Genomic DNA, 14,717 nt, shown 5'->3' with positions numbered 1-14,717 from the left:
ATGGGGTCTGGTGCCCCCTTCTGGCCTACAGGCATACACACAGACAGAATATTGTATACATAATAAATAAATAAATATTTTAAAAAAATAGGAATTGGTTAATTTAAGATGTAAGAGTTAGTTAATAAAAAGCCTGAGCCAACAGGCCAAGCAGTGTTTTAATTAGTGTAATTTCTGTGTTGTTCTGGGCAGCTGGGAAACAAGCACCTACAGGTGGGTGAGCTGTGCCTACAGACTGACCTCTAATCATTTAAGTCGTGGCAAAGTAATCTGGACAAAATTACTGTTCCATAGGAAGTGTTAAGGCCAGATATCATTACTATTGAAAATAACTGTTGTAAAATTCATATACGTGTGGTCAAAATTTACAACTAGATAAATGTACTTTTGCTTAAAGGACTATTTCCTCTGATTTAAAGAAAAGGAACAAGAGATGATCCCTAAGATTGCTATATAAGAAAGCAGCAGCTTAGTTTAGGGCTCATGTGACCATGGGATGAACTAGCTTAGCCAGGCTAACAATATGTAAATGTGCTTGTGTGGGTGTGTATGTGGTGTGTATAGACATATGACCTTGGACACGAGTGACACACATCACAGTTACAAACCAGTGTGCTGGGAGAACCACCCACTTGTCTAACGGGAAAAAGCCGTGAGGATCAAGGACTCTAACTAAACTTTCTTTTATTTAATACCTGTAGCTTATGCATTTCCTTGTTCTTGTTGATCTCCTTTCTAGTAAGTTTGCTTTGGATTTTTTTGAATCTTTTTTCTTTTCTTCTTGATCTTCAGAAAAATCTGGCTCCTTTAAAAATAAACATACAAAGGTGTGACAGGAACAGTCCTTGGAATCAGCAGCTTTAATATTCTACCCAGGCCACACACATGGTCTAAACACTATGAGATTATCTTCAACAATGAATAAAGACAGGAAAACTAATTATATAAACTAAAACTATTGGTAGTCAAATAGGTGAGGTATTTGTGTTGAAATTCTTATATTTCTCTGAGTTTACAACAGTTTGTTATTAAAATAACCAGAATAAAATTTTTCTACCAATTCAATGTTGTTTTTTTTTTCCCGCCCCCAAAACAGAATTCCTAGAACTTGCTCTTTAGAGCAGGCTGTCCTCAAACTCAGAGAGATCCTCCTGCCTCTGCCTCCCAAGTGCTGGGATTAAAGACTTGCACCACCAGTGCCCGGCCCAATTCAATCTTTAAACCAATAATTAAATTTGAAACACAGAAAACTTAAGAGTAGATACAGATGCTGAACTCATGGGATGACTTCATTTAGACTGAAGAGGAACAACTTGTCAAGCTACTTAAAGCTGTGATTTAATCATGAACACAAAACTCCATCTGGAAACCGCTGGATGTTGTGGCTCACACCTCTGATCCCAGCTTTCAAAACCAGCGTCTAAGAGGAAGAGGCGGTGGATCTCTGAGTCCCAGGCTAGCTAGGCTACAGACTCCACCTAAAATCAACAACAGTAACAAAACCACAACAAAGTCAAGTTGGAAACTATACTTCATGTACATTTATTCATGAGGTATGCTTAATTATAGACTAACGAATGGAAATAATGGTAGTTCTTCAAAAAAATGAAATTATAATAAAAATTAAAGTTTAAATGGTACCAAATAAAAAGTAAAATATCCCCAAGCTATTCTTTAGCTATTTTATGCACATATATTATAAAGCTAACCACAAATTGCTACATTAACTAAAGAAACAACAGAACATTACCCCAAAGTAATGAGCTATAATTTGGTTTGAATATGATAATCATATTGAGTTATTTATAAATAATAATTTGAGAAGTTATTTTTTGTGTGCTTTAATAGAACAGGCATGTTAAATATTAAAATGGCATATAACTGGGTTAAACTTTAGAAATTATAGAGTGTCTCCTCTAAAACACTAAAAGTCCTAGACTGAACATGGCTCAGTGGGGAAGACCTAGATGCTCTTCAGAACCCAGGCTGGAATCCTGGCACCCACAAGTGGCTCACAGCCACCCCAAACTCCAGTTTCCAGGGGATCTGGCCCCTCTTCTGACCTCTGTGGGCACCAGACATACACGAGGTCACAAATTACACATGTAGGCAAAACAGTCACTCACAAAATCTTGAAAAATACTAGAAACTTACTTGTGGAGGAATGATGTTTTCAATACTGATACCAACATACACCAAGCGTTCTTTCCTTAAAACCAAAAACAAAGACGCAAAATAAGATTTGCTATAAATAAAACTGGCATGAAAATATCATTGTAAATAGTACTAATGAAAAGCACAAACTTTCTTATCTATATGAAAGCTGTACTTTTGAACTACAATAGACAGACTTCAAACTCTGAGTTGACAGGTGGTTAGATTTGGAAAGCTAACTCTAAGTCGGACAAACTAGGTCTTTGCAAATTAGATGTCCTGGGAAATGCTCTGAGTGTAGTATGCAATTACAAGTCTATGGTAATAGCTGGGCAGCTATAACCCCAGCACATGGGAGGCAGAGGCAGGTGGATCTCTGTGAGTCTGAGGCCACCCTGGTCTACAGAGTGAGTTCCCCGGACAGCCAGGGCTACACAAGAAACCCTTTCTCATGAGGGGGGGGAAAGTCTATGGTAATAAACATTACTATAAAATAATAAGGATGGTTAAATTAAGCTAGAACTAATGGTCCAAGGAGTGGTTTAATTAAAACAGTATCTGTGCGGTTATTTCTGGGCTGGGCGGCCGGGAAACAAACAGGCGGCCTTATTATGACATTCTCTCTCTCATCCCATTGGGTCTCTGCATTGTCTGGTAGAAAGTGAGATTCATATATTCATCTGTTCTTTCCAGTTTGGTAGGCCATGGATTTGAATTAATATTTAGAAATGGGATGACCAAAAAAGTACAAACACATATAAACTTACAGTATTCACTCTGAATCTGAAAGAAGCTACCGCCATTGTTTTAGACTGCCCTCTAGTGACAGAATGAAAACAGTACCTTTTACTATCAGTGACGGAATGATCCACCGACAAACATAGTGTGAGGAAATAATTATGAGCAGGATCTTATATTTTCCAGTGTTCAATGATAGTTAAGTGGGTCAATGCTTTTCCACAGCAGACTCTGATGCTTTACAAGGGGTTTGGCAAATTTGTATGTAAACGGACACATAGTATTTCACGTGTGGGAAGTTACTGGATCTTACTGAGCTACTCAATTACACTGTTGTAGTGCCAAAGCAGCCTTAATAAGCAGACAAAAAGATGAGCAAAACTGTGTTCTAGTAAAGCCTATTTATTGGCTGGGCGGCTGGGAAATATCATGTGTTTCTGTACATCACGAAATGATTCTACAGCAATGTTTTTACGAACATGAAAACCATTCTCAGAAGGCAATGAAAAGCAGCAGCAGACCAGACTTGACTTGCTTTAGGCTGCTAGTCTTTGATTTAGATGGCTATGTTCATCTAAACTGCAACAATTTTACTGCCAAATTCCCAAGGAAAACATTAACACATATATCAATTTACCTTCGCTCAGCACGCTCTTTCTTCTTTAAAGCAACGTCCAAATCTTGCAACTGTTCTTCTAATTTTTCACACAGTAGTTTCTAAAAGAAAAATAAATATATATACACATATACACATACATACACATAATACACACACACACACACACACATATATTATTTTGAACAGCACAACCACACATCACTTAACTTATTATTAATCTTAAGGCTTATTCTTATTTATTTTATCTTTATTTTATAAGCACTGAGTGAAGGTGTCAGATTCCAGGGAACTGAAAATACACACAGTTGTGAGCTGCCATGTGGGTTCTGGGAATTGAACCAGGTTCCTCTGGAAGAACAGCCAATGCTTTTAACCATTGAGGCATCTCTCCAGCCCCTATTATTTTTTATAAGTTTAATAATAATAAGCCTTATGCATTGAAAATGCTTTGTTTAAAATATGTTCAGGACCCACTTCACAGATCCTGAGTACAGAGCTTCAATATGAAAGCATGCTGAACAAACATGGCTCTACAAAGAATAAAGCAGGAGGACATATTCTGTGCTGATCCTGCTTTCATTGTGCAGAAGAGCGTTTCATTCATTACTGTTCAGTACAAGATTATATTGAAAAAGGCTACCAAAATAATTTTGAAAAAAGTATATATGACAAAGCATAATGCCAATATAAAAATACACAAACAATGCTACATGGTTATTGGATCAAAACAGAGCATTAAAAATAGCACAGACTGAGCTATGGTAAGCAAGACATAAAGACATTATGGTGAAAGCAAAATAAAGTTGGCCCTGTAAAACAAAGTATCCAATTGGTGCAGCCAACAGAAATCTACTGTTGTCTGGTTTTACAAGAAACTTTGTGACTACACAACAGACTGATGTATCTTCCAGTGCTAGCAACAAAAAGAGATACAGTAATGAAAAGTGAGATTTTAAAAATGGGTAAACTACAGAAACATTCATTGCACTTTCATTCATATACACACACACACACACACACACACACACACACACAAAGTTGGAGTTATTTATATTTATTATAAATTTGAGTAGAAAACAGATGGTTTTACCAAAGCCAGAAGTCTTATAGAAGACAGAAGGCAAGCCTAAGATAAGAATAGAAGGTAGAGACCCAAACTAAAGGCAGACACTGCTAACAACTGCTTTGAACAGGAAGGCGTTTATGACTGCTAAAAAGTATTAGTAATGCATTGAATATCAAACTGAGGGCTGGAGACAGAACTAGGCGGGGTCATACATGCTGGCAAGGAGGGCAGAACCATTCTCCATCAGGGATGACCATCAGAGGAGGCCGGAGGCAGGCGGTGTGGTAGCCACTGTCACAGGAATCGCACAGAAGAATCTGAAATAAACCACAGTAATATCAACCAATCTGCACTTTGCTGAAATAATGGTCTTTTTCTTTCTTTCTTCCTCCCTTCTTTCCTTTTCTTTCAACAATTCTCACTATATTAATAGCGCAGGTTGGGCCAGTAGACACAGCACAGGATGGCCTCAAGTTCTCAGGGATATCCTATCTCAGTCTCCACAGTGCTGAGTTTGAACAGCCATGACACCATTCCTTGTGAAGACTGACATTTCAGTACTTCTTAGTACACTACCATGAACATTTGGTGTTTGCATAAAGACAGGAAATGAAATAAATGACACTCAGGGGCGGAAAATGATTTTTTTTCTTTTTTTACATTGAGCTGGACTGGATGGTGGTGGCTCACGCCTTTAATCTCAACACTAGTGAGGCAGAGGCGGATGGATCTCTTATTCAGAGGCCAACCTGGTCCACAAAGCAAGTTCATGGACAGCCAGGGCTACACATAGAAACACTGTCACACAAAAACAGAAACAAAACAAAACAAAAAGAATTTAAAAATTAAAAAGCATTTTCTCTGACAACCCAAGAAACTTTCATGATGCAGAAATTGGTGAAATGCAGTAAGCCCTTTTCTGAACTGGAACCAATTTTTAGTTTGCCATAAAGGGTAAATCTTACATTCTTTTAACAGAATTTTAAAGTTCAAGTATCATAAAGTACACTAGCATGAAGAGAATTATAAAGTATTTCGATTTTAAATGCATTTCAATTACCTACACATAAGAAATAAAGTTCTTCTTTCTGTAAATTCAGCTAAGGAAGCATCTGATGCACAGGAAAGGACTAGAAGGATCAGAGCCGTCCTGCTCAGACATTAACATCCCCACCAACTGGTTTTACCTTTAGGGTTACTGCAAGGAAGTCTAGACGGCCAGTTATTTAAAAGCTACCACAGGGTATTGATAATAATTTAACTAAAAAGTATCTCCTTGAAATCATTTTTAGATTTGTAGGTGGACTACAGAGATATTACAGTACCCTCAGATGTTCTTTCTTCAGCTTTCCACAAGGCTACGACTCTTTTTCCCTTGAGAGGTGGTCTCGATATAAACTGGCCTGAAGTTTCAATCCGCCCACTCCAGTTCCCAAATGTTAAAGTTAGAGGTGTGTGCCAGCATGCCCAGTTACAAAGCTAAAATCTTACCCATCTCTGCCCAAACTCAAACTGAGCACCAACACAGTAGGTTTCATACGCCCTTTCCCCACAGCACTGCTGTTCTTCTGGCCGTGAGTCCAAGGTTATTCGACTGCACTGTACTTGACTACATTTCCCTACTCTCATTCTTGGGAACAACAGATGTTTATTGCGCGTGTGCGTGCGTGTGTGCGTGTGTGTGTAAGACCTTGACAGTCTGCAAAATATTAGAAACCAAACATTTCACAAACAATTCTGAATTTGGGTTTGTTTCCAAATGTTGACACTGGGGATCCACGTTTGAAAAAAGAGCATTCTGCTCATTCTGTCACGGCAAGGTGAGTTAGTCAGCGTTCTGTTGAAGTGGAGGGACACCGCAACAAAGGTAACTCATAAAAACGCACTTATCAGGGGGCTGTCTTAATGATCACGGCAGAGAGCACGGCAGCACGCTCGCATGGTGCTGAAGACGTGGCTGAGAGTTCTATATCTTCATCTGCAGGCAGAGAGAGACTGGGCCTGGACTCCAGTGACAGGCATCCTCCAACAAGACCACATCTGCTCCAAAAGGCCACACCCCTTCCTTATAATCCCTCAAATACTTCCACTATCTGGTAACTAAACAAACATTCAAATACAAGAGCCTAGGGAGCCATTCTTCTTTATTTAACGGGCATGTGTATGTCTGCCTCTATGAATGTGCACCATTTGTGTGCAGGGAAGGTCAGAAGAGGGCACGAGACCCCTTGGAAATGAAGTTACCAACAGTTAGGAGCTACCAAGTGGATCCTCTAGAAGAGCAATAAGTGTTCTTTTTTTAAAAAAATATTTATTTATTTATTATGCATACAATATTCTGTCTGTGTGTATGTCTGCAGGCCAGAAGAGGGCACCAGATCTCATTACAGATGGTTATGAGCCACCATGTGGTTGCCGGGAATTGAACTCAGGACCTTTGGAAGAGCAGGCAATGCTCTTAACCACTGAGCCATCTCTCCAGCCCGCAGTAAGTGTTCTTAACTGCTGATCCATTTCTTCAGCCCCTGAACTTAGCACGACTCCTTTTTCTTTATGTAACCCTGGCTGTCCTGGAACTCAATCTGTAAACCAGGCTACCCTCAACCTCACAGATGCCTGCCTCTGCCTCCCAAATGCTGGGATTAAAGGTGTGTACCACCACACCATGTTTAATAGAGGTTGTTTTTATTCAAACTACCACACAAGGAATATATAATATCAATACAGATTATTATTGATGATATTAATTTTGATCACTTAGTTAAAGAAGTAGCTATTTTTCTACCTAAAAGTTACACTATTTATTTTCCATATGTCTAACCTCTAAATAAACCCCACTGGACCTTCTGGGTAATGCCTCTAATCCTACTATTAGGAAAGTGAGGGCAGAAAAAAACAATCCATGAGTTAGGAAAGAAGTTTCAAGTGAACAACATGCATGTAAATCACCATAATAACACATGAACAACAACACAAAACAGCATGCACGCAAATCACCATAACAACACAGGAACAACAACACAGAACAGCATGAACGCAAATCATCAGTAACAACACAGAACAGCATGAACGCAAATCATCAGTAACAACACAGAACAGCATGAACGCAAATCATCAGTAACAACACAGAACAGCATGAACGCAAATCATCAGTAACAACACATGAACAACAACATAGAACAGCATGCACACAGATCACCATAACAACACATGAACAACAACAAACAGAATGAAGGATAAACAGATCCAGCCGATGCTAAAGAAAGAGGCTGAAGTTTTCTAGGGCTAGGAGTTGAGAAGATTTAGGGATACAGCAGCTACTAAACTGTAAGTAAAGTAAGGCACAATCCAGTTATGTAAATCAATCTCTCTCTCTCTCTCTCTCTCTCTCTCTCTCTCTCTCTCTCTCTCTCTCTCTCTCTCTCTCTCTCTCTCTCTCTCTCTCTCTCTCTCTCCCCGAGTTCTGCTTCCAAACAGTGATGTCTGTTGGACTCTGCTTGTGAGCGTCTCCTCCTCAGACCTCCTAAGCTACTGGAGTTCCTCCCACTACTCATTTGTCTGCTCAATTATTCCTGTCAGTATGAACTAAGAAACATTTCTTCTTCTTTGAATTGTAATTAAAATCTATTGTTTCATTTCTTGGAGCAGTGAGCTCTTTCTGCGTCCTTGGGGCCTGTCTGTATCAGATTCTCTGTTTGTAAAGCACTGTTACTTCCTGGCAGGTACAGGGTGCACTCGACACATCTTACACACTTCCCGATGGATGAGAATTTATAAAATAAAGAAACCCAGGGTGCTTTATCATAGATGAATTTAGAAACCAAGGTCTGGGAAGTCTGAGTGCTTACTGCAATGGCCTGCCACAAGTATTAAGTTCTCTCGGAGAAGAGCATGCACACACACCTGCATTTCTACCTATATTAAAATGAACTCACTACAATTCGTCCAACCATAATCCAGCATCATAGGGTTCATTCCACCACTGGTCTCACTAAAGGAGCCTATGCTCTCTGTTTATTTGTTCACCTCGAGTATACTTGTTCTTTCTGAAATTCTATCTCAAGACAGAGTAAAGGCTGAAAAACTACCTCCTTCCTGCTCTGTAGAATACAGAGTCACCACTTGATCTCAACGTCTAAAATTAAGTACCAACTTACATCAGTGGTGTACAGCGACTGTAAAATCAGTTGTATTGGCGTGTGTGGACTAAGGCAGGCACCCAACTTCACTCATCATTATTTCTACAGAAAAATAACCTAAATTTCAAATTAAGACAATTAAAATAAAACTGACAAATTCATTTACTTCTATAAGGAGACTTGTTTACACCACAACAAAGCCCCAAATCTCATTGAGCAACTATTACTAACTAAGAATTTCCACACAACCCTGTCATCGGAGCACTTGGGAGGACGCAGAGTTCAAGGCCAGCCTGGTCTATGAAGCAGGTTCTAGGACAGCTGGAGCTATTGCACAGAGAAACCCTATCTCAAAAAAGCAAAGCAAAAATATAAACAAAAAAAGAATTTCCAAGTCTCAGGCAAAGATCCATTACTTTACCCAAACAAAACAAAACAAAACAAAAAAAAAAAAACCAGAAGAGTCCCAAGTTTATGGAATCTATTGCCTTTCTGTTCACTAAGAACAGGACCATTTATCTTACAAACACAACAGTGGGTCGCCAGCCCTTCAATCTTGTTGTTGTTCTTTTTGTTTTCTGAGACAGGGTTTCTCTGTGTAGCCCTGGCTGTCCTGGAACTCACAGAGATCCGCCAGCCTCTCCCTCCCGAGTGTGTGCCACCACCGCCCAGCTACTGCTTCTAATTTTGATTTGGTATTATCTTCTAGTCTAGGACATACGAAACACAGCAGACTGTAGAGCTTCAGTTTCTAATGTCATTCTCTTGACAACAGCAAAAAGAACTGGGATCTCCCAACTACTTATAATTAGATAAACGAAAACCCTCTGGCTCTCTCTGCTGTCACTTTTGCTTGCTACACTTACTTCCTCCCAACTACTTCTGTCTCCAGTTTCTTTACTTTTTATATCCATTTGGTTAAAATAAATATCAGTAAATGAATGAATAAATGAATGAATTAGGAAATGGTATGGCAAACACAAGTCTAGCTGATTCTCTGAGTTAGAGGGCAGAAAAAAGATCTTCGAAAGAGATCAAATCTTCAAACGTCCTCAACACAAAAGCCTTAACTTTCACAGCCCTGGTCATTATGGTAGTGGTGGTGGTCTGAAGGAGATGCCTTGCTCTCCCCACTCCCCCAACCCCCAGTCTCAAGCTTGAACGCTTGGTTCCCAGGTGGTAGCTGCTTGGAGATTAGAAAGCACGGTCTTGATCAACAAAGTACGTTACTGGGAGCAGGTTTTGAGGTTTCACAAAACTCAGGCTATCTCCACTGTGCTCTCTGCCTCCTGCTTGCGGGTCAAGATGTGAGCTCGCAGCTGCTACCCCGCCTCCTATCGCCAGGCTCTCACGTGACCCTCTGGAAGCACAGCATAATCAAACTTTGTTATGTTTCCCAGGCCACGGTGCTTTATCACAGTAATAGAAATGGAAGACAAGGGCTAACCTTAACTAGCAATATAATGAGATCTGGGCTAGCCAGGGTTAACAGTGAAATCCTGTTTCAAAAAACAAAACAAAATTCAAATCACAATCAAACCTAGAGGCATTAGGTCCCTCCAAATAGCCACCGCTCACTAGCACAGGTACATACTAGTTCTGGGTGGTTCGGGAGGCCACATTTCTTGCATGGCTCATCATCCTCTGGAAGGACGGCTTCCTCACTCTCCTTGCCCTCCTCCTCCGAGGCCGCAGAGGACTTCTCGCTGTCAGAGCCGTCACTGTCGTCGTTGCTGGAGTATCTCCACCTGCCACGCGACCGCGAACCAGTCCAGCGGACACGGCCTTTGGGTTTTACCTTACAGAAAAAGATGACATAATTGCACATAAGAAACTTTTTCAGACTACACGTCCCTTGGAGAACATTTAGCTGATACAGAAAGGAAAGAATGAAAAATGTTATAGTCTTGTATCAGATCTGTCTACTAATAAGTTTTGGTATGTTTCATTAATATTTTTCTGTATTTGGGGGATCTTAAAGTGGGATTATATTACATAATGACCATTATGCCTTATGGATATGCCAAAGGTAGCTGTATGATCTCATCCCGCATCTGGGTGGTTGTTTCCCATCTTTACACTCTCACAACGCAGCCTCGTAGATGTTAATGCACATCCATCGCTGTGGTTAGGATAAATTCCTTGAACAGGATTCTGGGTCAATGGCCATGAACAGTTAAAGGCTCTATCAACAGCAGGAAAATATACTGACAGACTTATTTTTAAATTTAAACTCTAAAGGCTGGGCATGGTGGTACCCTTCTTAATACGAGCATTTGGGAGGCAGAGGCAGATGATCTCTGTAAGTTTGATACCAGCCTGGACAATATAAAGGGAGTTTTATGACAGCCAAGGCTGTTACACAGAGAAACCCCGTCTTGAAAAACCACAAAACAAAACAAACACTCACATAAACACACACACACACACACACACACACACCTATAACCCTATACATCACAAACTAACTTTGGAAGCAGGTCAGAGCGGCACGTAAGGTCCCGATAAACACGCTCCACCATTTATCACCTACTTTCAGTCTTTACTCCTGCTTCACTGCTAGGCTACAGGTCTCTAGGAAAGAACACAGTAATTCCAACAAAAGAAAAAAGGTTTTCAAAAGAATTAAAAATTCCATATTTCAGGGAGCAAAGTATGACTGACAATGGATAATAACCTGGCCATTTAAATGAAAAAAGGAGCAGAAAACTCCCAGGGACTGACGTCTGCTTAAAATGAAGAAGGTCGTAGAAAAGAAATTTCCTGCTTGTAAAACTGATGCTAAAATAGGGAAAATGGGTACTCTGGCAAACTGGTACCGGGGTGGTTCACTAACATGGCTTCTGGAGGGCAGTGTGACAGTAACTATCAATTTGATAATACACATGCCCCTTGACCCAGTAATTCCAATTCTAGGAGTCTATTCTAAAGGAATACTCACTTCTGTCCAAAAGGATCTTCACTGCAGCATTGCCTGTAATAGTGAAAAATGGGAAACAACCTAAATGTCAATCAATAAGGGAGTAAGTAAATAAAATGAGGTATATCCACACTATGAACACTATGTGGTCACTAGGAAATAAAAGTAGACTGTAACTCCTGACGTAAGAATAGAGACAACAGTGTGCAGTGGAAAACTCAGCACAACAAATAGGTGCAATCCAATTATTTTAAAAACATACATGAGAACGCTTGGAAAAAGGAACGAACCAATGTATTCCCCACTGTTACTAGATATACACGGGAGCTCATTTTAGCACTCAACCAACACAAGTTGTGGGACAGCTTATAGAGTGTACCCACAGAACAAGAAGTCCAAGGAGAACACTGTGTGGTCTGAAATGTAGTGTGTAGGGATGGATACCTACTGAAAGGCAAGGTTCAGGATTAGTTGTCTCGGAGTGGCTATTTCAACGCAAATCTATAAACAATTAGATATACATTAGTTTTGTAATTAAAATTGCGAACACAAGGCTCTCGAGATGGTGCAGTAGAATGTCAGGCACACTAGCTGCAGACCTGTGTTTGGACGTGCAGAACCACATGACAGTCGGCTCTGGCAGTCTGCACCTGGAGCCCTGGCGCCCGGGGCTCAGAACGGAGACAGAGGGGCTGCTGAAGCTGCTGAGCGAGCCTAGTTGAACCCTTGAGCTTCAAGCTGTCTCACAAAGGGAGAGAGAGAGGGAGGAAGCCACCCAGTGTTCACATACATGCACCTTCACATGAACTCATACATACATCGCGCGCGCACACACACGCAAAAGGAGTATCTAATGAAAACCTGGTGGCCAGTGGGTAAAGGCGCTGTCAAGCCAGGGCCTAACTGTGACCTCTGTGGAGTGTGCAAGTTGGGAAGATTCTTGCAAGTTGCTCTCTGACCCCCACATGCACACATCAAACAGAGGCTAATCAAGTCATTTGAAATTTTCTACCCTGAAAACTTGAAGTTTTACCTTGCTCACTTTAGAACTTGTATCCTTCTCGGCTTTTTTCAAGTGATCCTTCTTGTCTGTTCTCTGCAAAGCTGCTGGCTCATCTTCCACTCCATCTTCTCCTTCTTTCTTCTTATCGGCTTTCTGATCTCTGATCTCGGCTACTTTGGCTGTGGGTCTAGATATTCTTGGAGACCTTCTTAAAGTGCGCCCCACGCTTGTTTTCTCTTCTTCCTTCCCCACCTTCTCTTCCTTGCTTTCAGAGTCTACAATTTGTGGGGGACAATCTGGCTTCTTCTTCCGACTAGAGATCCGAATCGTCAACTTGATGCCTTCCTTCTGCCTTTCAGAGGTGATCTCCGTGTTTTCTGAAGCAGGGCCGTCTCCTTCAGGAACTACCTTATATTTGAATTTGTTCTTTTGCGCAGAGCCCTTTGTCTCAGAGGCCTGGACGTTGTCCAGACTAGCTGTTTCTGCCTTCCTGGTCTCAGAAGTACCCTCCACGCCAGAGGCCTGGACCATGTCCAGACTAGCCGTTTCTACCTTCCTGGACTCAGAATCCTCTTTTAGAATTTCTGGGCTTGAATTTTCAAGGGACTGACCTTCACTTGACCCACTCTCTAGACATTCTTTTTTTTCTGAGGCCAGTTTCTCCTTGGGGCCAGTCATCTCGGGTGGGAGGGAAGTTTCAGCCACCTCACAGGGCCCTGGCTTTTCTGATTCTTGAGGACTCCTTACAACCTCCTCGGGTATTGGACTCAGCCTTTCCTTATCAGCAACAGTCTTTTTGGCCTTCTCCACCTTTTCCGGGCATTCTATGCCTGGAGTGTGGTTCTCATTCTTACTTTTGGGGGCCTTCTCTTCGACTTTTGCTGTGCAGGATTCAGTAGCAGATGGTGCGGGTTTTAAAGAGAGATCGGTCGCTGTCTCCGAAGGCTCAAGAGGCATTTCCACGTTTGGAGGCACAGACTCCTCTGACCTTCCTTTCTGACTGAGGCTCTCTACGGTAGACACAGAGCTATCTACACCATTTCCTGAAGGGACTTCTTTCTCGAGCTCATTTATCTTTGAGCTTGCTGAGACAGAATTGAAGCTCTCAGCACCATCTCCCTCCGTGACAGCATTTCCGTCCTTAGAGGGGATGCTAGAACCATCTTCCTTTGTCTCACAAAGCTGCGTCTCCATCTGTTCCGGCTTAAGAGTTGGAGTTAACTTGTCCTCACTAATTTCCCCATTCACTAGCTGTTTCCCTTCGTGACTCAGAGCACTGGTGGCAGAGAGCCGTTTACAACTCTCTTCCTCTTGCTTTATTTCATCTTTCAAAAATTCTTTTGTTGGAGTAGCTGACTTACACAAAGGTCTGTCAAAATCATCACTCAGCTTAATTTCACGCTTTTTGAGTGGTATCTTGGCTTGCTGGTCATTTCTAAGCTTCTCTGTTTCCTCAGAAGATTTCTCTGGGACGTCCTGAGAAGATCGGATGCTGCCACCAAAGTCTACTCGCTCGGGCTCCTGTGTGCCCAGTCTCTCTGAGCTAACCTTGAGATCCCTGGAGTCCACTCTGCATTCCTTCGCTTCTACCTTGATGGGTTTGACATTTTCCTTGAAGGAATCGCTTTCCTCCCTAATGGTCTTTTTCCCCTCTGTTTCTGGCAGAGGTTTTTCGTGCTTTACAATGACGGGAAGTTTCGCGAGCTCCTTTCCGTCCTCTTTTTCAGTCTTCACAGCTGTCTCTTCTAGAACTTTGGCCACAGAGCGCTTGATGGGATCTCCTGGCTGCCCATCACCTTTCATCTTTCCATTTTCCTTCGATTCCTCTAGAACCAGAAAAGAATTCACATGACCGGAAGTTCTTAGGTTAAAAACATCTTAGACAATTACAATCCTTATTTCAATTTCAATCTGAAGTCTTTTGTAATAGGATATTTTGAGTCACAATCTCTAGATATAAATATAGACTCAGGTTTTTGCTTTCTACATTTAGCTTTGGTGTTCTTGAAGGAATGAAAATGTTTAAACAGCTCAAGCAATTTATTCCATCTCCAGGACTATCTCAGAAAGATGAGATA

The 14,717-nt window shown here is 41.2% G+C and overlaps 1 protein-coding gene across 1 annotated transcript in view; it reads right to left on the bottom strand.

Moving 5' to 3' along the window:
* The window catches only part of Rsf1 (remodeling and spacing factor 1), a 110,251-nt gene that overhangs the window by 17,646 nt on the left and 77,888 nt on the right, over nt 1-14,717 (bottom strand). Inside the window, exons 6-11 of the mRNA XM_038313580.1 lie at nt 12,670-14,465; nt 10,311-10,514; nt 4,790-4,894; nt 3,530-3,609; nt 2,155-2,209; nt 696-805 (exon numbers count right to left, since the gene is read on the bottom strand). Coding sequence (XP_038169508.1) covers nt 696-805; nt 2,155-2,209; nt 3,530-3,609; nt 4,790-4,894; nt 10,311-10,514; nt 12,670-14,465 — 2,350 coding nt within the window. The remainder of the gene's footprint in view (nt 1-695; nt 806-2,154; nt 2,210-3,529; nt 3,610-4,789; nt 4,895-10,310; nt 10,515-12,669; nt 14,466-14,717) is intronic.

Source organism: Arvicola amphibius, chromosome 12 (genome assembly GCF_903992535.2).
Source record: "Arvicola amphibius chromosome 12, mArvAmp1.2, whole genome shotgun sequence".
NCBI lineage: Eukaryota > Metazoa > Chordata > Mammalia > Rodentia > Cricetidae > Arvicola > Arvicola amphibius.
This window is presented reverse-complemented; position numbering and strand designations above follow the sequence as displayed.